This window comes from Paramormyrops kingsleyae, chromosome 16 (genome assembly GCF_048594095.1).
Source record: "Paramormyrops kingsleyae isolate MSU_618 chromosome 16, PKINGS_0.4, whole genome shotgun sequence".
In the NCBI taxonomy this organism is placed as follows: Eukaryota; Metazoa; Chordata; class Actinopteri; order Osteoglossiformes; family Mormyridae; genus Paramormyrops; species Paramormyrops kingsleyae.
The window spans coordinates 25,221,934-25,242,349 of NC_132812.1; the positions used below are offsets into that span (position 1 = coordinate 25,221,934).

General features: G+C 45.5%; 2 protein-coding genes across 8 annotated transcripts; one reads left to right on the forward strand and one right to left on the reverse strand.

Annotated features, from left to right (window-relative positions):
• Window positions 1–1,363: 1,363 nt before the first annotated feature.
• Window positions 1,364–10,561, reverse strand: zdbf2 (zinc finger, DBF-type containing 2). Of its 7 annotated transcripts, XM_023827839.2 has the most exons (9): window positions 10,401–10,561; window positions 9,940–10,053; window positions 9,684–9,752; window positions 7,305–7,445; window positions 6,983–7,034; window positions 6,721–6,772; window positions 6,408–6,513; window positions 5,570–5,697; window positions 1,364–4,185 (listed from the first exon to the last, which is right to left on the reverse strand). In XM_023827839.2, the coding sequence occupies exons 5-9, from the start codon at window positions 7,032–7,034 to the stop codon at window positions 1,695–1,697; spliced, it is 2,829 nt and encodes a 942-aa protein (XP_023683607.2). In that variant the 5' UTR covers window positions 7,305–7,445; window positions 9,684–9,752; window positions 9,940–10,053; window positions 10,401–10,561; the 3' UTR covers window positions 1,364–1,694. The 7 variants fall into 7 exon arrangements, with proteins under 7 accessions (XP_023683607.2, XP_023683612.2, XP_023683606.2 ...); XM_023827844.2 differs by lacking the exons at window positions 9,684–9,752; window positions 9,940–10,053; window positions 10,401–10,561 and adding exons at window positions 5,777–5,870; window positions 8,784–9,029; XM_023827838.2 differs by lacking the exons at window positions 9,684–9,752; window positions 9,940–10,053; window positions 10,401–10,561 and adding an exon at window positions 8,857–9,031.
• A 557-nt stretch (window positions 10,562–11,118) lies between these two features.
• Window positions 11,119–20,408, forward strand: ndufs1 (NADH:ubiquinone oxidoreductase core subunit S1). The gene is made up of 19 exons (XM_023827849.2): window positions 11,119–11,241; window positions 12,137–12,223; window positions 12,648–12,739; window positions 12,958–13,065; window positions 14,295–14,371; window positions 14,522–14,603; window positions 15,002–15,132; window positions 15,298–15,483; window positions 15,587–15,721; window positions 15,814–15,928; window positions 16,904–17,049; window positions 17,136–17,264; window positions 17,347–17,476; window positions 17,615–17,775; window positions 18,055–18,209; window positions 19,035–19,210; window positions 19,331–19,465; window positions 19,915–19,987; window positions 20,073–20,408. Exons 2-19 carry the CDS (start codon window positions 12,145–12,147, stop codon window positions 20,162–20,164), a joined length of 2,202 nt encoding a protein of 733 aa, XP_023683617.2. The 5' UTR covers window positions 11,119–11,241; window positions 12,137–12,144; the 3' UTR covers window positions 20,165–20,408.
• The last annotated feature ends 8 nt before the right edge of the window (window positions 20,409–20,416 follow it).

A 20,416-nucleotide genomic window follows, 5' to 3' on the forward strand; every position in this document is an offset into this window, starting at 1 on the left:
ATTGGCAGTGTACTGACCTTATTTGCAGGTAGATGCCAAGCCAGCATTCTTGCAAATCCATTCAGCATAAAAATGGACAAGACACCCATCCACAGCTCAAGCTTTTTGCTCACGCTAACTTTCGCGCCCAGCAGGAGATCTAAGCTGAGCTCTGTCACCTGCCCAAAGCTCTCTGCAGCCCAGCCTCTATCTAACACCCGCTACTAGATTCAAGAAAGAAAAAAAAATAGTTTCTCACTACATCATGGTCACTTGTTTGAAAACATGTGAACTGTATCCATCCAAATTGCTTGCAGAGGTGATGCACTTGTCACAAGTAGCTTCTGGGTGACAAAAGGGGAGATTCAAGCACATGGAGATCCAAAGAGAAGACAAGTTCAGGTCCAGAACGTTAAAACCCATGCTAAGGTTTTGTTTCAACCAACAATTGAATGCTCTGTGGCTCTTTCTACTGGACTGGTTAAGAGAAAAAAATCTTGGTGTGGATTTTTACATTATGGACCTGAATTATCCACCCCTGGTTATAGGACAGACAAGTACACTGTGCCCACAGGGCAGCTGCAGGCTCCTAGCTAACACTGAGAGTTCTCTCTGCCAGCCATGAATGAGGGACACCATATACCCCAGTGAAATTACTTAGCCAGTCAGTGAGGCCCATGTGAACATGAACTAGACTTTGGTTTTCACTGGGAAAGGCAGCAAAATACACTGGGAACTATTGGTGCTTTTCCACTGGTGTACAGGAACCAGGCCATATCCAACCCGTACTACAAATTGAAACTAGTCACAGCACAGTTCCAGCTTGCTTCGATTTTCCACTGCAGAAGGGTCGGTTCAGTAAAGGTGTTGCTGGACTTAGACAGCAGCAGTGACGTAAAACTGATGAAACGCTTATTTACTGTTCACATGGTGTACACCGGGGTTTATTATATGCTAGTTTCCCCTAGCACATTTGTGAGAAACTTTGCGTTGCTAGCATTAAACGTTAGCAGAATTAGTATTACAAATCCATTCAGTTCAGCTGTTCTATAGTGCTTTTTTCAAGTAGGCGGTTGGAAATTTTCAACTTCCGAGTAATTGGGAATGCATCAATACATTACAACAAGCGATATGCCCTTTGTTCCTTCAGATAATCTATGCATATCGACACATTACTAGCATCTCCATGCAGATGTTGGTGACACAACCAGCTCAGTTTGGTCACACTCTTGAGCAAACCCACCAAGACCATGTCAGCACGCGTAGGACTCGGGTACGGCTCACATTATCTACAATGTTCTTGGAAGCACTGGAAAAGCTCCAGATGCTGAGAACTCAGGCTGAGCAAGCAATCCTACTGAACGAGACACCCACTGTAACACACTTCACACTAAGCATGTACAACTTTAATTTACAATTATTAAACAGACAACCTCAGAGAAAAATATTTATTATAAACTTAAAAAAATAACCTGATTAATTGTAGAAAAACAAAAAATAATAGTTTATATTCCCCTCTGGAGCTACACCCTGTGCAAAACATTACCATTTTTCAATGAGGATAGACATCAGCATCATTTTGGTCACTCCTTTCCCCTTTTTTCATATAGCTTTCATAGGGCTGAATGACAGTGATTCCACAGTACCATTGGCATTAGTGCATTAAGTAGTGATTCCCCACAGGGGAAAGTAGCTACAGTCAGCCTAGGGTGGTCCTATCTCTTCACTCTCTTTCTCAGTTTCTGAGGGCCTAGGGGTGCAGAGAGGTGCCTGGTGGAGGATCTAGTCAGGGTTCCAGTACTTTTTTTCTGCATGCCTGGGGTTTGAGAGGAGGTCCTCACTGAGCTTTTAGTTCTGGCTGGCTTCTTCCTGGTGACTCTTTGTGGTGCTTCCCTGTGCTGGGGGGCACCCTGGGCCTTTGCTTTCGGTAGAAACCCCTTGGGCGGATGCTTCCTGTGTTCACCTGGCTTAGACTGTTGTCCCGCTGCACAGGGCTTCATGGGGAGCTCCGTTATCATTTGTCCTCTCCTGGTCGTCAATCTTGTCGAGACTGTTCTAGGTCTGTAAGGAGGCGAGGGACTTTCTGCAGGATTTAAAGACTTCTCTTTCAGACACTCTACTCCAGGACTTTGCCTTTCACGTCTATGGCCCCTCCTTGGAGTATTTTGAATGGATTCGACAGACTCAGTGGGAAGTCCCCTTGCGGTGCTTTCAGTAGAAGGAGCAGGAGTGAGGGCCCTGGGCAGAAAACGACCACTGCCTGATAAGGAGGAGCGGCTGAAGAGCGCCCTCCTGCTCGAAACAGAGGAGCCCAGCTCAGAAGCACCAATACTCTCCAGACATGAACCTGACGTAGAGGCACAGAAGTCTGGCATGCTGCTGCCCCGACATTTCGAAGAGCTCTGTGGCTCTTTCTGCTCCACAGACTGCTTCTCCTTGTTTATGTCTGGGCTGAGGCTCCTGAACAGTTGCCGAACATGTGGGAGCATTTTGGGTTTCCCTATAACCATTCCCTTGGGTGGAGTCTTAAGGATCCTGTTGGTCAGTGGGTCATAGTACTTCAGTGGGGTCTTTTTGTACTTGTACTTTAATGCAGTTTCACTTTCTGAGGATTTTCGTTTCCGACCAACTTTCCTGATGGTGAGGGGCTTCAAGGGGCCTGGACCAGAGTCAGGGGAAGATAGGACGTATACCACTGTTTTAGGTTGCAAAGGGCTCATGATTTTGCTGTATGACTCTGGCAATTTTAATGCACATAGTCTGGTCTTCATGTCAGGTGTCCTTTCTATGCTAAGGTTTTGTGGGACCTCACATCCAGTTGTGGACATAGCAGACTTTTCCAAGATTCTGCTTTTGACAACAGGTCCAGACAGTGTGGTGGTCTGGGTGCTGTGACTGACCTTCACTACCTGACAACGGGAGGCCAGTCTCCATGTCCTGCGGCCTGCCTTCTTTTGGAACCCCTTGTCACAGAAGGCGTCATCTTCAGGATGGTCCATGAGGGGAATAATATCCCCACTTGCCCTCACATCCTCTGCCAAAGGTCCCTCCTTACTCTTTTGCTTATTGCTCCCTTTTCTGTATTTTGCATGGGACTCACTTTCAAAGTAACATCGGAAGCGTCCTTCTCTGAATTCTCGTACCATGGCCTCAATCTTCAAGTCATCTTCATACATGACCTGGGACCATGTCTTTCCAACAAAGGACTGAGGTACATGTGGCAATGCAGGTAGAACTTCCCCATCAGTCTCCTCTCTCATTCCCCCTGATCCCACTTTGCTGCTCTTTTCTTCTTCAGGCAGAAGGTTCAGTGCATTGTCTAACTGACTTTTGTACTTCTGGTCCTCCAAATTTATATGCACCTCCATGAGATAACCGAGATCTTTTACGTCTGGCTTGGCCACTTCTGACACAGTCTGAGCAGGGACATCCCATTCCAGGCTAGTTCCAGAATCAGAAAAATCTGGGTTGGTGATTGAGCCTAGACTCAAATGGAAGCTGTCCTTTTCTCCCTGATGCTCGTTATCACTGAATCCATAACAATACTTCTGAATCACCGCTTCTATCACATTTTCTACTGTTTCAGAATGGTCACTAAGGGGAGCTTGAACCCTGGAGATACCCTGCAAGCTGGGCTGTACTGATGGCCCCACAGCTGGCCTCCTGGCCTCTAGTTTCTGTGGAGGATCCAGCCTGGATTTACTAGCCCTGGGAGCCGGCGAACTAGATGAAGCGGAGTCATTTTTATTTCTCCGTCGATCTGTCTTCCTGTGAGCTTTTCGATGAAGAGGACCAGGTAAGTTAACTGGTTGGCTGACGGTTGGTACTTGGGCGCTATGAGCACACACTGGGGCTGGGACCTGCCTAAAACTAGTCCTGTGTAAAAAGCCCTTTATAGGGGAGTGTTTGCTGACGGGTTTTCGGTTTTGGCCCAACTTCTTCTTATCTCCATCTGACGACCTACTTGTGCGTGAAGCTACAAGAGTATCTGTAGCAACATCACTCCTGGTGTCTTGTGAGCCCTTCTCTCGAAAGTCACCAGTATCTTCTACAAATAGGAAATGGCAGGAGTTATCATCAGTGCTGAGCATCTCCTCACGGGTGCCAACCGTGTCCCCGTCATCCTCCAGCACACAGCACAAGTCAGAGAGTTCCTCCCTTGGGACCAGAGGGCAGTTCAGGGATGGGAGATCAGCATGCGTCGGCCTGTGAAGACAAAATAAACAACAGGTCAACTGGCCCACGGAGGCCAATAATCAAAATAATAAAGGAGAGATGATAGCAGTAGCATTTAACCCATCCATTCATTCTCCAAACTCCTGGTAAGGGTCGTGGGGGGGCCGGGAGCCCATCCCAAGCAGCAGAGGGCACAAGGCAGGGGTATACCCTGAATGCAACGCCAGTCCATTACAGGGCACATACATACCCAAACTATAATGTCAGCTACATATATTTAAAACATTTTAACACGCAGGCTATCAACAACTCTCCTTTTAGACTAAAGGTGAGAATGTATATTATCTGAACCATTAACACCCCCTCCCCAAAATGTTCTGCCACTTTGGAAAAGGGAAAATCACACAGCCCAGACCTACGTGTGAACCATCTGGCTGTGAGATACAGCCTGAACCTGCTTAACCACGTGGAGACAGTACAAGTGACCGGGACTGGTAACAACCCACCCCTAGGCTTCTTCCCGACATGCCACTATCCGTTATGAAAATCCTTTAACACTATTAAAAAAAAAAAATTAAAAAAAAATTCTTCATTCCGTTATTTCACACACAGCCAAACAAAGAATTTGACTGTAAAATGTCAATAAAACTTTTACAATATCATAATGGGTCTTTGTAGAGACAGGCCAATTCAGTGATTGGCAGACTAATATAAAATGTAATTTCCCAAAAGGCCCTTACTGGCATCTGATTCCAAACAGGGATCGAAATGTTGGCTGCTTCTCCGGTCACCAAACGAGGCTTAGGGACCGTCTGACAGCTGTCAATCACACGACATTAAACCCTGTGAGGGTTAGGGACCGTGTCACAGCTGTCAATCACACGACATTAAACCCTGTGAGGGTTAGGGACCGTCTCACAGCTGTCAATCACACGACATTAAACCCTGTGAGGGATCAGGCTTGGGAACTTGGTTAAAATATCACATCCATGTGGTACTTTGAAAACAATCTTTGAAATTCTACACAATTAATTATTATTGACAAACTAAGACAATTCTGAGAACAATTCCAGATTTTGATAATTATTTTGATCAAACTGTGAGCTATAAGTTTCACATATTTTTCACCCACTAATAAAATTAAGTACGCAAGTCTAATAAAATTCCGAGAAACGGAATAGACTGCTTAACCTCAGCAGATAATTGGACACCAAGCTGCCTTGTCCCAGTTCCAGGTGTAAATCCGGCACCAGAACAAGCATTCCGGAAGGCGGCGTGGTTTGCCCCTGTGCCGACTAAGCAGTTACGTAACATGGATGGATGAAAGATTGCGGCTCACATGGAGCACAGCTGTCGGTCACCCAGCCTGAGACCGCATGAACAGGTTTGTGTAGACAATGGCACCGTTACTCACGTGACGTCGTTGTAGTGGTCTGGGTGATGCTGAATGACGTCCTGCAGGAATCGCTCCATGAGGCTCCCGATTGGCACACATGTCCGGCTTCCCCTCACCACCTCCCGGTGTCTGGAGCTCAGGATGTGCTACGGGAATGCCAAGGCACACTGAACTCTCATGCCCGGAGAACTGCTGCGCGAGTCAGATCCCCCCCCAAACGCTCACCTCTCACTTCCTGATTGGTCTCTCTTAGCTTGCTATCTGCTAGAGGTCTTCAGAATTTAAATACCGGATACTACCTAGAGGGCTGTCAAGGAAACTGCAGACACCATACCTATGAGATCCCATCAAACCCCACAGCACCAGCATATTTACAAGATCTCAAACCCTACAGCAACATGACATTTATTGGTGCCCATCAAACCCTTGAGCACCAGAATATCTATGAGATCTCAATCCCAATATGACATCTACAGGATCTCATCAAACCTAAGATAACTTCAAGAACACGGGGTTCCTATAAGTCAGGAAGCCTAACTGTTCCAGCTGTGAAAGATCAGAAAATAAGGTGCACTTCGTCTTTTTGACATTGATCTGTGCAGTGTATTGGGCTTCTCCTAAGCCTCCAGACTGCAAAAATCCCCCTGCTCCCTGAGAAAAGAACCAAAACTCATCTATTCAGACTGCAGTCAGCCCTAAAATCCTGAATGCACTAAACTGAAAGATGTCTCCACACAGATATTTGTGGCTCTTTCTGCTGTTCAAACTGCTCCTCTCATTATAAAACCCTTCACCTCTGTTTGGGCACACTGTGAGGTGAGCAAACAACTCAGCTGGGAAGTTTAGGGTCTGGTACCTGTTCCACATTGTCGTAGATGACCTGACACAAGCCGCAGAAGCCCTGCCTTTGGGGGACGCCAGAGGGACCGGGGACAGGCTGCTCAGCTGCGCTGCTCCTGAGACTGAGAGGAGCCTAAGTATTAAGGTACATCCTAAAGGCAATAGCCCTCAAACGTCACTGACACATACGAGGAACCAGACAGAGTAGGGCCCAGCGAGGCCACATGTGCTGTACATATATAACATGGGCCCAACCCCATCGCCAGGCACCCACACCATTCAATTAACAGAATCATGCCCCCACACCCCGGCACAGGTCGTGGACTCACGCGCTGGTCCTCTCTTGCTTACTGACAGTCTCAGGCTGGCCTCGATGTGCCTCTGCCAAAAAACCACAGGGCACACTTTAGGCACATACCATCACCTATGATTTAATAGGCAGAGGAGCAGAAAAGCCCTTCTACATCTGACTCGCAAGTCAGCAATTCCATGCCTGACTGCAGTCAGCAACTCTGGTGAAAGCTAGTTTCTCAAATGCTCTGCTGTAGCATTTTTCTTCCTTTCCCCTCGCTCTGTCCTCCCCTCTCTTACCTTGACCGGAGGGAGAAGAGCGCCCCTCAGCAGGCATCGTCTTATCATGCATCTGAGGAAACACAACAACACGAGCGTAACCATTAATGTTGCAGCGACTGAGTTTCTTTCATTGTGACTGCATGTACTTTTAGGCATAAATAATCAATCACTGGGCTGGTCTTAAATACTCAGTTAAGACATCAGGCCAAATGCAGTCTTACAGAAAGAATTCAGTCTAGGGCAGAACATTATTTAATACTTTCTTTAGGGAAAAAGAAATTGCAAATATGTAATCCAATCTGTGGTCAGTTTAAGGATGGCAGTCCTGTTAAATACTTACATTTCCGGCAGCAGTTGGTACGGAATTCACAATGAGTCAGGGTATTGTGTCGTCACAGACTGGCCAATCATAGCGCAGAGAATCATCCCCAATCACCAGCATTTCTTAGGAGAAGTCTCAAGATGATTTCCACTGTCAAATCTTCAAAAAAAGATCCGAGTGGTTATTATACGAAAACACAACGGCAAAAATATTATCAACAGTGGCATTACATCAATTATCTATATCCGCTTGTCCTATGCAGGGTTGCAGGAACCTATTATATCAATTTCCTAAAAGTATCATGCCCTAACAGAATTACAAATCAACCATGTTTTGGCTAAAAACGGCCAAAACTGATATATCCATACTGTATACAAATAAAAGCAACTTTACAACTATAAGGAAGTGAGTAGTGATGTGATTATTAAATTTACATTACAGAAATTATTTCTCATCTGAATCCGATGGTTGTTCTATTTTACTAGCGGTGTTTAATGTTGAAGCAAAATGATGAATTAAAAAAACAAGACATTAACAAAATCCCAGCAATTAGTCAAGGATCGACTTATTTTACAAAGTTCAATAAAATTAAATCACGGATGAAGTATAAATTACGGCATACTATGTATCTGACATAAAGGTGCAGTTATATGTTTGTTTCAAAGTGGTATCATTGCAAAAACGAAGTGACGCTTCCAGACGCCACGCTGTCAACAGGACGTCTACGTACTATACACATCCGTGTATCTCGATGTTAGCATATATAAAAATAATGAATACAACTCTAATATTTTATGGGTGTTCCATTAAGCACGACTAACGCTATATAACAAGATATTAAAAACAGCAAGCAAAGCAGTTCACAAACGCTACTGAAATAGCAAAACGTGAGTTAATTTATTCTGACAACACGCTACTTCTGGAAGTTAAATGCAATGCAAACGTGCCGATTTGCGCTTCGCATTCAGTAGAAAAACAATGATTTGCTGGCGTTTTATTTCTGCATCGAGATATCGTATTATACTCCATAGCCGCCTAGTTTTTGATGATGCTATCCGAATATTTGCCTTTACGGGCCTGACTGACTCTTACCGCGTATAGACACGTGACCAGGCTTCTGAGCCGCTTCCGCTATGATGATGACGCTGATTGGCTGCCACATAAGGGGAGCTAACAGCTAACTAGCTAGGCCTGTCAAAAAAGCGAATGAAAACTCAGGTCCATAAACACCAAAATACAATCAGCGTCCACTAGCGTGAAGAGGAAAAATATCCGTGACGCTAGTTTCTGTAACCGCAGTCTCGTAACAGCAGAAATGCTGGACAGGCGAGCAGCTAGTCCGTCTGTGCAGCTAGTTACGCGTGTTTCCACCTGTCAGGCCCACGGACAACCACCGGTAGGTTGTAGCGAAACAAGCAGAACCGAGCTCGTTAGTGCCCGTTGCGAAGACGCGCAATAATCACGACGACGATCGCAGATAGCGCCGCTTTGTCGCACCCGATTGGCTCGCATCTGGTCTCGATAGCCGGTCCAGTCGGAACCCGTCGGCGCCGTATTTAAGTACACCGACCCTTTCCCTCCCGCGGTGGCTGTGACGTCAGCACGCGCGACGCGCCTCATCTCCCGGTAAAAAGATGGCTGCTGCCATCACACACTGCTTGGAAGCAGATGTAGCTTGAATATTTACACCTTACTGCACTTTTGTAAGGGTTGGTGGGGATCTTATACCAGTTTCCGCTTGGTGGTACAGCTCGACCAAACGAAAGGGTCAGCTAGAGGATGTAATGAGCGGAAGCATTTCCAAGTTTCGCTTGGGACTTTTTAAAAGTGATTTCCTTTTGTCTCGTTAGTATTCAATAAATTACTAAATTAACACTGTACAAACATGGCGTTTGGACTAGAATATCGCATTCCGTTCTGTGACAAAATGATTCAGGCAGGCGCAACATTTGCATATTGAACCCAGCCGACGTCTTGGGAACGAGCGTCGAAGAGAAGTTACATTTTCATTCAGGGCAAAGGAATTTCACACAAGATGCAAGACCAGCAAACCAGTATTTGCAGTAGTGCTTTTATTATTGTACACATTTGTTACACAATCTGGAGAGTCACGGGCAACAAAGTCCTAATCTGATTACCTGGCACCAGTCAGTGGACTCTACACCCATTCAATAATGCACAAGTGCAATCCACCGAACGGCCAAATTTAGCATTGTTACAGCATATGAAGCATACAAGGAAAAAAAAAGCTCCAGTTAATCACAAAAAACTCCCAACCTCGTCACATCTCAGCTGGGAGATTGCTTACAGCTCCGTCTGTGGATTTTTAACAGACAGCTTATCACAATTAAATTAACACAGTTGACAATCTATTCACCACACAATGCAGATACATACGATTGCTTCAGCAGGAGAACGCCCTCTTGGACTGCACTGAAGCCTACGGTCACGTTTAGAGTAGTCACTCTGGGAAGACCACGAGGGAAATGCAGTTAGGGTATGTACACCATGGGCAGCACATACACTGCAGCAGACATTGGCTAATCAGGCTGTAGAGAGATGTGCATCACGCTCTCAGGCGAAAGATGGTGAAATGAATCATCACTTAGCCTCAAACTGCACGATGTTCCACAGCAGAGAAGACAGTCCTTACCTGGCCTATTTCAGGCTGCCCTGACTTGGGACATCACGACAGATGGCATGACCTAATGCGGCAAGTTTCAGGTGGTGGGCAAAGTTCACCTCATGCCACACGCTATGTCATATCCTGTGTGGTGGGGAGAAAAAGCAAATATGCAGTTTACACACAAGTTACAATCCATAACTCAAATATCCTTTAAGCTGTGAAGTAGCTACACATCAAAAACACACGTCGCTCATATTTGCAAACCTACTACCGAAATGGAGAACAGACGGTCATGGTCAGGCCCAAGCCAACGTTTAGATAGCAAAACATCTTAATACATTTCTTTCGACATCTTTAGAGGCATTTCTGCATAGTTTTGTTCACACCAGAAACCTGAATTTTATACGGGTTCTATTTTCAACTTAATCAGCTTTAAGTGACTGCTAACGTTTTCATAGGTAAAGAATTCAAAAGAGAAAAACACCTACCACTTGATAACGGTGATAGCCGAAACAGCAGTCGGGGATCTTCGGCTGATCTGATAATTCACTGTGGCCCATTGTAAGCCCACGTGTTAACTCGCGCCCTGTTATACCACAACACACTGCTTTTTGATAACGGAGGAAAGAGGGCGACTGGTTTAAGTCAGATCATTTATAGGGCAGCAGACTGGCTCCTCCTGTCACGTAATGGTTACTATCCAATCAAATGGCGAGAGCTGGCAAATGTATTTGCTCAAAATGGGAAATAAAACAAAACATCGCGTCTTTATTAAAATTACAAACAAGGTGGTATATAAGACTAAAACAGTAGAAGTTTAGCTTTTACATGACAAGTTTTTTTTGCTTAGTAGAAAACTTCTAAGCATGCACGATATTGATTGAAGGCTGCCGTTGTGACTCATTCAGAACTGTAGCAGTACACATAACGCTAATAACGTAACAAACAAGAGATTAACACATTTTCGAATGCTTATACAATTAACTTTTTATTAACGTAACAAATACATATACTTATTTGCAAAGCAGATGCAACCAAATTAGATACAGCCTGAACTAACGCACAATAATCGACCGGAAGTTACGAAACAGCAAGGTGAAAGGTAATAAGTGACTAACACATTTTGTATATTTTAATGATTTTTGATACAACCGACTAGGTACATTTAATTTTATTTCATTTAGATTTTTATTTTTACTTATTTAGTTGGAAGTTAAAGGCCCGAGGGAGTTCGGCTGCTTCCGTCACCCCTTCCGGTTTTACCCGAAGTCGCCATTGCCGTGTGACGTAGAGTCGCTGCTCTAGTCCAGAAGGCCAAGTAGCGACGAGGTAAAATATAATATCAGGCTGCTTTGGATTGTTATTCTTATAAAGCACAGAATTCCATTTGAGTTGCATGCGTTGTTTAGTATGTAAGTGCTGTTTTCTATAGTGACTGAGCAAACGTGACCTAAACTAGAGTTACCAGTGATATGGCTCCGTGCTCTCCGTGTCCTTGACTTGCTAGCAAGTTGTAGTGAGATACCAGATCAGAAGCTTATGATTTGATTATGCACTATAGAAAACACTTTTCGTGAGGGTCTTCTAAATGTAATTTAAATTTATAAGTTAACTAGCAAACCGAGTTAGCAGTCTCGTTGATTTATGGTTTATGTTACCCATCTCTAGCCATTTGTGTGCGGTCACACTTTTGTGACCGCCTTACTTGGATGATCTTGTCAACAGTGCAGGCAAGCAGTGATATATCTGTGTATAAGAATTGAATTGTAATAAAAGTAAATGAGTAAAAGAGATGCCATGTAACCTGTGTTTGTTTATGCGTCCGTCCCCCACAAAAAAGCTTCCATATCCAGAAGTGAACAGTGTTGTATGCTGTATTTGAGAAGCATGCAATGTTCATCATCTTTACTGAAACGTAGCTCTTAATTGTTGATTTACAGAACTGGTTCACTGGTCGCGACTTGAAATGCATAATTGCTGGATGTTAACTGGCCAGCTGGTCACTGATCGGCTTATTTCTAAAAATGGGACGGTTTATACGCGCCGGGCTTTGATTTGCTGCTGACAGAAGCTTGTAGGGCGATGGAGCAGATTTGCCTTGATCGATGTTAAGGGGACCTCGTTTCTTAGAATTGCTTGTTCTGCGCCATTAATAAGGCAAAATAGCGTTGTATGCAGTGGAGTCATTTTCCTGATACGTGGTGTCATGGTTTCCAATGCCCAGGTGGCGTCATGCTGCGATTGCCGGCCGTTACCCGCGCGCTGTCCGGTGTCGCCCCCTCCAAGGGGTTTGCGGCGGCCACCAGCAATGGTATGTTTCCTCTTTTATATATTTATTTGTATGTGATCGTTTTTAGGTAATGCGTTTGGTCTGTCCCTTCTCAGCATGTTGTTCTAGCAGATAAGCTCTAAAGAAGGTCTCATAACGGTGCATTAGGCTGTAATAGGCTTGATATGCCTGGTGGCGATTAGGGATGCTGCCAGGTCTGGTTAAATATGAGATTGTGCTAACAGTCTTGTTTAACCAACATCCAAAGATAATCGTTTTTCCTTTCGCTGTCATTTCAGCTGTTTCAAATTATTATCGGTACAAAATCAGACAGCAGTAGATGTTCGCTGTATTTACTGTAGAAATTAATTTCAGCCTGTTATGTTAAAAGATAGAACTTACGGATGGCATAGCGTTAAGAAGGTTTCGAGAAACTGGGCCCTGATCTATTTCATGTGTGTTACAGTCCGCACAGCTGCTACCGCAGCCAGTAACCTGGTGGAGGTGTTCGTGGATGGAAAACCTGTTATGGTAGAGCCAGGAACCACAGTGCTGCAGGTGAACGAACCTCTGAAATATTTGTGCTGCTTGTTTAGTTTTTAATTTCTTTCCAGCTTAAAGGAGGGCGTAATGCTGCATATTTCACCACAAGACAGCAGTACCAAGGCAGGGTTTGGATGTGTTTTGTGGCTCGACTTTAAATACTTTTGTCTTAATACTTGTGAGAAAATCTGTGTGTTCTGAAACATTGAGTGGCTTCTCTGGATGTCACACAGGCCTGTGAGAAGGTCGGGGTGCAGATACCGCGATTCTGCTACCATGAGCGTCTCTCCGTGGCCGGGAACTGCCGCATGTGTCTGGTGGAGATCGAAAAAGCCCCAAAGGTGTGGATCGCCGGAGCAAACATTCCACTGCATCATGGATGTGCTTTCAATTTGAATCTTTAAATCTCACTCTGGATTTTTCTTTCCTAATTTTTTACCGTAGTACCGCATAGGCACATAACAATATATTGTTTGATGATAAATCACAGTACAAATTTATGATGATTTGAATCGTGGAAATAAAAATTAAGAAATTAACTGATATAGCTCAAATTATTATTAGGCAGTGTAATCTCTTAATTTGTCTTATCTGTAACTTGGCCTGCTCCACTACCAACCAACCAACCTGCAGAAATAGCACTATGGAATGGCAGAATGGTTATTAAGAAAGGGCTATTTGTTAGTAACTAGGGTGACCAGATAATCCATGTCAGGGAGGACAATCTGAGCTAGGACAGGAATTGTAAATTACCATTTCAATTAAACGGACCTGGATTTCAACTGAGCACTGAGTTCTTGCTGTGTGCTGATTGGTCAGTCTCCTATAATCATGCATGTGTCACTAATGCTAATGTGAAACAGCTGGATGAGTCTTTCAGTCAAGGAAACAAACCAGTCAAAGCACAAGCAGAGCTGAACTATTTAGCCGAGCATAGGAGCCTTTCAATTTGAAAGTAGTTTGTAAAACCCGTAGTAGCTCAATGTGTCCTCCCTGACATGGATTATCTGGTCACCCTATTAGTAACTTTATTTCTTTTTTTAATAAAAGGAATATTTTAGTTGAAAGACTGCTATATTTTACTCAAACCTTTCCAAATGTTTGTAAATAATTATTGTTGGGTATTAAGAAAATGAAACAAAAGTTTTTCTTAATTTAAATAACGGGATGTTTAAGTTGATAAAAAATAGGAAAATAGATGTTGCATTTTTGGGTAATAAAATGTTTCTTTTTTTCTCTCAAAAATATTGTAGGAAGATTGAATCATGAATCGAACTTAAATGTGAATTAGGTGAATTGTTACATGCGTAACACTACAGCGTAACTATGCACAACTAGTAGGGAAAATGTAACACATTCAGTTCACCTGTGACACTGGCAACTGCACATCAATAACACCCATGTAGCCTGGGTGAATTCCATACTCCGGTGTGGTTTCGTCCTGGCGATGCTCAGGACTCGGGTGACAGTGGTGAGGAATGAACAAGCCCTGAGCCAATTCAGTTTTCGTTTGTTTTTGATTTTTATTCTGTGACCGTCATGGTGATGACTTTATATTCTGATCTCCTAGCCCGTGGCTTCCTGCGCCATGCCTGTCATGAAGGGCTGGAACATTCTTACCAACTCAGAGAAAACCAAGAAAGCAAGGTATGGTTGTTATGGTGTCAGTGATCTTTATATTTCTATATACGTTTTCATATTAAAGTAAAACGCTAATTTCGCCTGCTGCTGCTTGACAACATGTCAGTCAGCAGTATTCTTCATTTTCTACATTTGTGACAATGTTTTTGCTCGTAGGGAGGGTGTGATGGAATTTCTGTTGGCCAATCACCCTCTGGACTGCCCCATTTGTGACCAGGGAGGAGAGTGCGACCTTCAGGTAAACATGAGGAGGTGGGAGACTTAACCCACAGAAAATCTGGTTCTGGTAGAGTCTACTGGTAGAACAGGGAGTGGTCCACAAGGGTTTTTTTGTGCCAGGCAGCTTCAACAAACGAGGAAAGTATAACACTACAGAACTTTCTGGAATGAATATCTTAAAAATATGCAAATTTTATGATTTTGGCACTACGATAATTGGTGTAGTTCTACACTGTAGTTTTCTGCAGTGTAGCTTAGATGTTACAAAAGACTCGTAACTGGAGGTAAGTGTTGTTTTTTGTTTTAATAGAAATGAGTCTTCTAAGCTCTTGTATCCAGTCTCTATGGATTGGTGTGGCCCAACGGGCAAAGGGAATTGCTGCTGTGAGCTCCTTTTGCATCTTCTGCTGGGTTTAGGATCAGTCCATGATGTTCGGTAGCGACCGGAGCCGATTCACAGAGGGGAAGAGGGCCGTGGAGGACAAAAACATCGGGCCCCTCGTTAAGACCATCATGACCCGCTGTATCCAGTGCACACGCTGCATTCGGTGAGCCGCATGAGTGGGGGCGCCAACACCAGCCAGCTTGTCCATGACGGCCACATGATCATGGCTGACTTCCAGGGTGTGGCATTGTACTGGGGGGCTAATGCCGCCCCCGTCCCCCTGGTAGCCTCGATCTCAGGGTAACAAATGTTTCTTTCCCTTTCATAGGTTCGCCAGTGAAGTTGCAGGTGTGGATGATTTGGGCACCACAGGACGGGGCAACGAGATGCAAGTGGGCACTTACGTGGAAAAGATGTTCATGTCCGAGATGTCGGGGAACGTGATCGACATCTGTCCCGTCGGGGCCCTGACTTCCAAACCCTATGCGTTCACCTCCCGGCCCTGGGAGACCAGGTATTCCATTCCACTCGCTCTGACAGCATCTCCACCATGGAAAGCCAAGTTATCTTTTTGGATGGAGGACAGGCAGGTGACTCCAAGATCTTTCTGCTTATAGGAAGACTGAATCGATCGATGTCCTGGATGCGGTGGGGAGTAATATTGTAGTGAGCACAAGGGGGGGAGAGGTAATGAGGATCCTGCCACGCCTCAACGAGGACGTCAACGAGGAGTGGATCTCGGATAAAACGCGGTGAGGCCGCGGTGACTCTCCGCTCAGGGCAGACCCCTGCAGCTCGCTGTGTGGGCGCCAGCAGACTCACCTCACACCCTTCCCACCCACAGCTTCGCGTATGATGGGCTGAAGCGTCAGCGGCTCACTCAGCCCATGGTGAAGGATGCCTCAGGGCAGCTGGTGTCCACTGGCTGGGAGGACGTCTTGACGCGAGTTGCTGGCGTGGTATGAGTCTCTCCAGGCAGACCTACACACCTACGCTGCTGAAAGTCGATACACACTCATTGCAGTGGTGCAGCCTGATATTCTGTGATCAGATTTGCGGCATTTTGTTGAACTGCTAGCTAATGTTTGTGCTCGGTTTTTGGTGAGGGGTAGAGAGGCCTTAATCTAAGTCACAGTAACTGTCTAACCCAAGATTTTGTAAATACAAAGAACAGGAAGTTGGAACAGAACATATGATGGTAGTTTGAGTCCTGAGGGATGTACTACGAAGCGAGTTTGCTGCCTTAGTGAGGTTTCTTGAGGCTGTCTTTGGGTCTTTGGCTCCCTTTTAAACGGCATGTATCGTCATGGTCATTTCCACTCCATGTCTGACCTATTCCAAGCAGGTTTGAGTGTAGGCTTTCAGATTAGAAACAGGGTTACCCTCACCCTAATGCTAACCCTCCTTTGCACCAAAAACATGGCCGATATAAGTGCTGAACTTTGACTAAATAGTCAGCATAAGCTATACCACTTATTTGCATTTCCAACCAATACCAAGAAATACTAAGGTTTTATTTTTAGTTTTGTACCCCAGTACAGGTATTTGGTGCTGGTCCATTGCTAGGAACAGATTAAATTTGCTGGGGGGTAGGGGGGAGCTGACAATAAATAAAAAATGCTTGGGGGGTATTGCTTACCTGTTGCATCTCAAATGGTGGTGCTTAGTTGGCACCTTTAGTTTTCCATGCTGCCGCCCACCCCTTTTATGCGAACATGCGCAGACAAATCCCAAGTCAGTTACTGAGTTGATAACCAGTACTGTTTAACATTCTACTCTGGGTATGTCAAACTTACCTCGAAGTGCACCCCAGTCTTCTGTTGGCAGATGTTATGATTTTTTTATTCTGTGTTGCCTACATTAATGTTGTGATTCTTGGGTGCTTTGGGGTGACTGCAGTCCCATAATCTATCTTTTCCTTCTTTGAACTGCAGCTCCAGGGGGTGCAGGGGAAGGACGTGGCAGCCATTGCTGGCGGCCTGGTTGATGCGGAGGCGCTGGTTGCCTTGAAGGACCTGCTGAACCGGCTGAATAGTGACAGCCTGTGTACTGAGGAGCTTTTCCCTATGGCTGGGGCTGGGTACGCAGGAGGGATCAAGGCAACATGATATGGGGCGTGGTTTCAGGTTAGGTTGCCATTAACGTAGATGCCGGTTCTGTTGGCAGGTCTGACCTGCGATCAAACTACTTGCTGAACACTGGCATCGGCGGCATGGAAGAGGCGGACCTGCTGCTTTTGGTTGGCACCAACCCTCGTTATGAGGCTCCTCTGTTCAATGCTCGTGTTAGAAAGAGGTGGGTCCGTCTGACCAAAAAAAAAAAAAGTAAGACTAATTTTGCACATTATGTGACTTATTTTCTGGTCCCCCCGTTGCAGCTGGCTTCATAATGATCTGCAGGTGGCCCTGGTGGGACATCAAGTGGATCTCAGCTACACCTATGAACACCTTGGGGATTCTGCTCAGGTGTTGCAGGAGATTGCTGCTGGGACACACCCCTTCTGCCAGGTAGTTGGCAAATTATTATTTTCAAAATCCCCTTCACTGCTCATGGAATAATGGGTCATCCATGAGCGATTTACCATGCTTACTGCTGATCCCTGACAGTCTCAGTTCCCTTCCTGACCTCATCTTCTCTTGCCCCAGATCCTGGCAAAGGCAAAGCACCCCGTAGTGGTAGTAGGCAGCGCGTGCCTCCAAAGAGGTGATGGCACTGCGCTCCATGCTTTGGTGTCCACCATTGCCCAGAATGCCCGTGCCAGCAGCGGTGTGCAGGACAGCTGGAAGGTTCTCAATGTCCTTCACAGGTAACTTCTTAGCAGGACTTGGTAATGGCCAATTTAAGCTTCATGAACCATTTGCTATAATTTCTGACACCACTAGATGGTGCTGCCTATTCAAAAAAAGGGCTCTGCGTGCCGCAAAGCAAACCAAGTGTATCATCTAGTGGGGTCAAAAAATACAGAAAATAGTTTATGAGACTTCATTTGGTCACACCAGTGATGGGACAAGTGAGGCATTGAGACAAGTAACCAATGAGAGCTGGGATAATCCAGTCAATGATCCACCTCCTGCGTGATTGACAGGGTGGCCAGTCAGGTTGCTGCACTGGACCTGGGCTACAAGCCTGGTGTGGAAGCCATCAGGAAAAATCCGCCCAAGGTGCTGTTTTTGCTTGGAGCAGAAGCCGGCTGTATCACTCGACAGGATCTGCCAAAAAACAGCTTCATCATCTACCAGGGTCTGCATTCTTCTTGCTCCTTTGTTGTTGACTCTGAAGTCTTCTAGTCTGTCTAGATCAGGGGTCTCCAACTCTGGTCCTGGAGAGCTACTGTCCAGTAGGTTTTCTGTCCCACTTGGCTTCTGATGAGCCACACCTGCTCCTGGTATTTACCTGAGAACAGGTAAATGGTAAATGGTAAATGGACTGCATTTATATAGCGCTTTTCTACTCCTACGAGTACTCAAAGCGCTTTACAATACATGCCTCACATTCACCCATCCACACTCACATTCACACACCAGTGGCAAAGGCTGCCATGCAAGGCACCAACCTGCACACCGGGAGCAATTTGGGGTTCAGTGTCTTGCTCAAGGACACTTCGATGGGGTCAGGACTCGAACCTGCAACCCTCAGGTTGCCGAACGATAGCACTACCTCCTGCACCACCATCTTCCCCGGTGTGAGGACTTCTACATGACAGGTAGGCACAGACCTTCTGTGAACACCAGCCCCTGATTTTGAGAATGTGGCTTGTATTGCTGACGCACTGTGACCCTTGTCCTCAGGTGTGGCTCATCAGAAGCTGGGTATGATAGAAAACCTACTGGACGGTAGTTGGAGACCCCTGGTCTAGATCATATATTAAGAGTACCTATGTTGGGAAGGGTTATCTAAAAATAAACAGAATTTAAAGAACGTCTTTTAATTCATGGATACAACTAAATGCAGCTGAATAAATGGGGCTATGTTTTCAGTGTTCATCGATCATCAGCCAGATCTTTTATTTAGGGGAAGCTAGACTCCAGAGTTTACCTAGCTAACTATGCGTGTTCCTGGGTCTAGGCCATCACGGAGACATGGGGGCGCCCATGGCTGACATCATCCTGCCTGGAGCGGCATACACGGAGAAATGTGCCACGTATGTGAACACTGAGGGGCGGGCCCAGCAGACCAGGGTGGCAGTGACCCCACCGGGCATGGCCAGGGAGGACTGGAAAATCATCAGGGCCATTTCAGAAGTATGCCGCCATCCTTTGCTTGGTGCTCAAACTACGAACATTCCCAAAGATGGTTTGTTTGGATGCACTGCTGGTGTGGGTGTGTCCAGTCAGCTCCCAGTGACGTGACTTTGTTTGCAGCTGGTTGGTGTAACGCTCCCCTATGACACTCTGGACGGGGTGCGTGACAGGCTAGCTGAGGTGTCACCCAACCTGGTGCGCTACGACGACGTGGAGGAAGCCAACTATTTCAAGCAGGCAAACGAGCTGTCAAAGGTCAGTTTGGTGCCCATGAGCTGCAATAGGTTTGATTAGAGACCTCTTAGAGGACTTTTGTTATTAATCGTGTTCTATTTTGAATGCTCTTCCTGCCACACCCTTGGCTCCCTTTAAAAGAGGCTTTTAAGAGAGCCTTGGATGGAGAGGCTACAGATGTGCTATCTTTATTAAAACTTGTCATTTATACATGCCAAATATTAATTTAGTCGCCAAATTTATGAGTCAGCCAGTCCAGTATTTCATTGCGCAAGAAGAACATTGAGTTCCAGTCTGAAGGTCGCCCGCTTGTTTGTTTATACGATGATTTTGCTCCGATTCTTGATGGATGTATGAAGGCTGCCCTTGCAGCTGCTTCGAATCTTCTGCTTTACGTTATCGAGAACTGCTTATTTGGTGAGACGCTTTTGCTTGTGCACCTTTACACGTCCCTTTACTTTTCTTTTTAGGCTGTCAACCAGACACTCTTGTCTGAGCCCCTGGTGCCCCCTCAGCTCACAGTGAAGGACTTCTACATGACAGGTAGGCACAGACCTTCTGTGAACACCAGCCCCTGATTTTGAGAATGTGGCTTGTATTGCTGACGCACTGTGACCCTTGTCCTCAGACCCCATCAGCAGAGCCTCCCAAACCATGGCCAAATGCGTGAAGGCTGCAACCGAGGGCGCACAGGCCGTGGAGGAGCCATCCATCTGCTGAAGCGAAGTCCTGTGGTCCAACAGAAACCTGTGGGGGTCCCTCACCGGTTACCCCACTCCCCTTTCGAGCTGTGCACAAGCTTAGCACAGTTCATGACATTTACCCTTAAGTTAAACCTGATTTGTGGTGCAGACCTACATTGAGTGACATTATCTTCATGAGTGTAGTGCACTACTGCATTGAAGATATGAGATGCGTATTTGTAACAAAGATTAAATGGTGTGAATAAAAATGTACAATGCAAGCTATTTT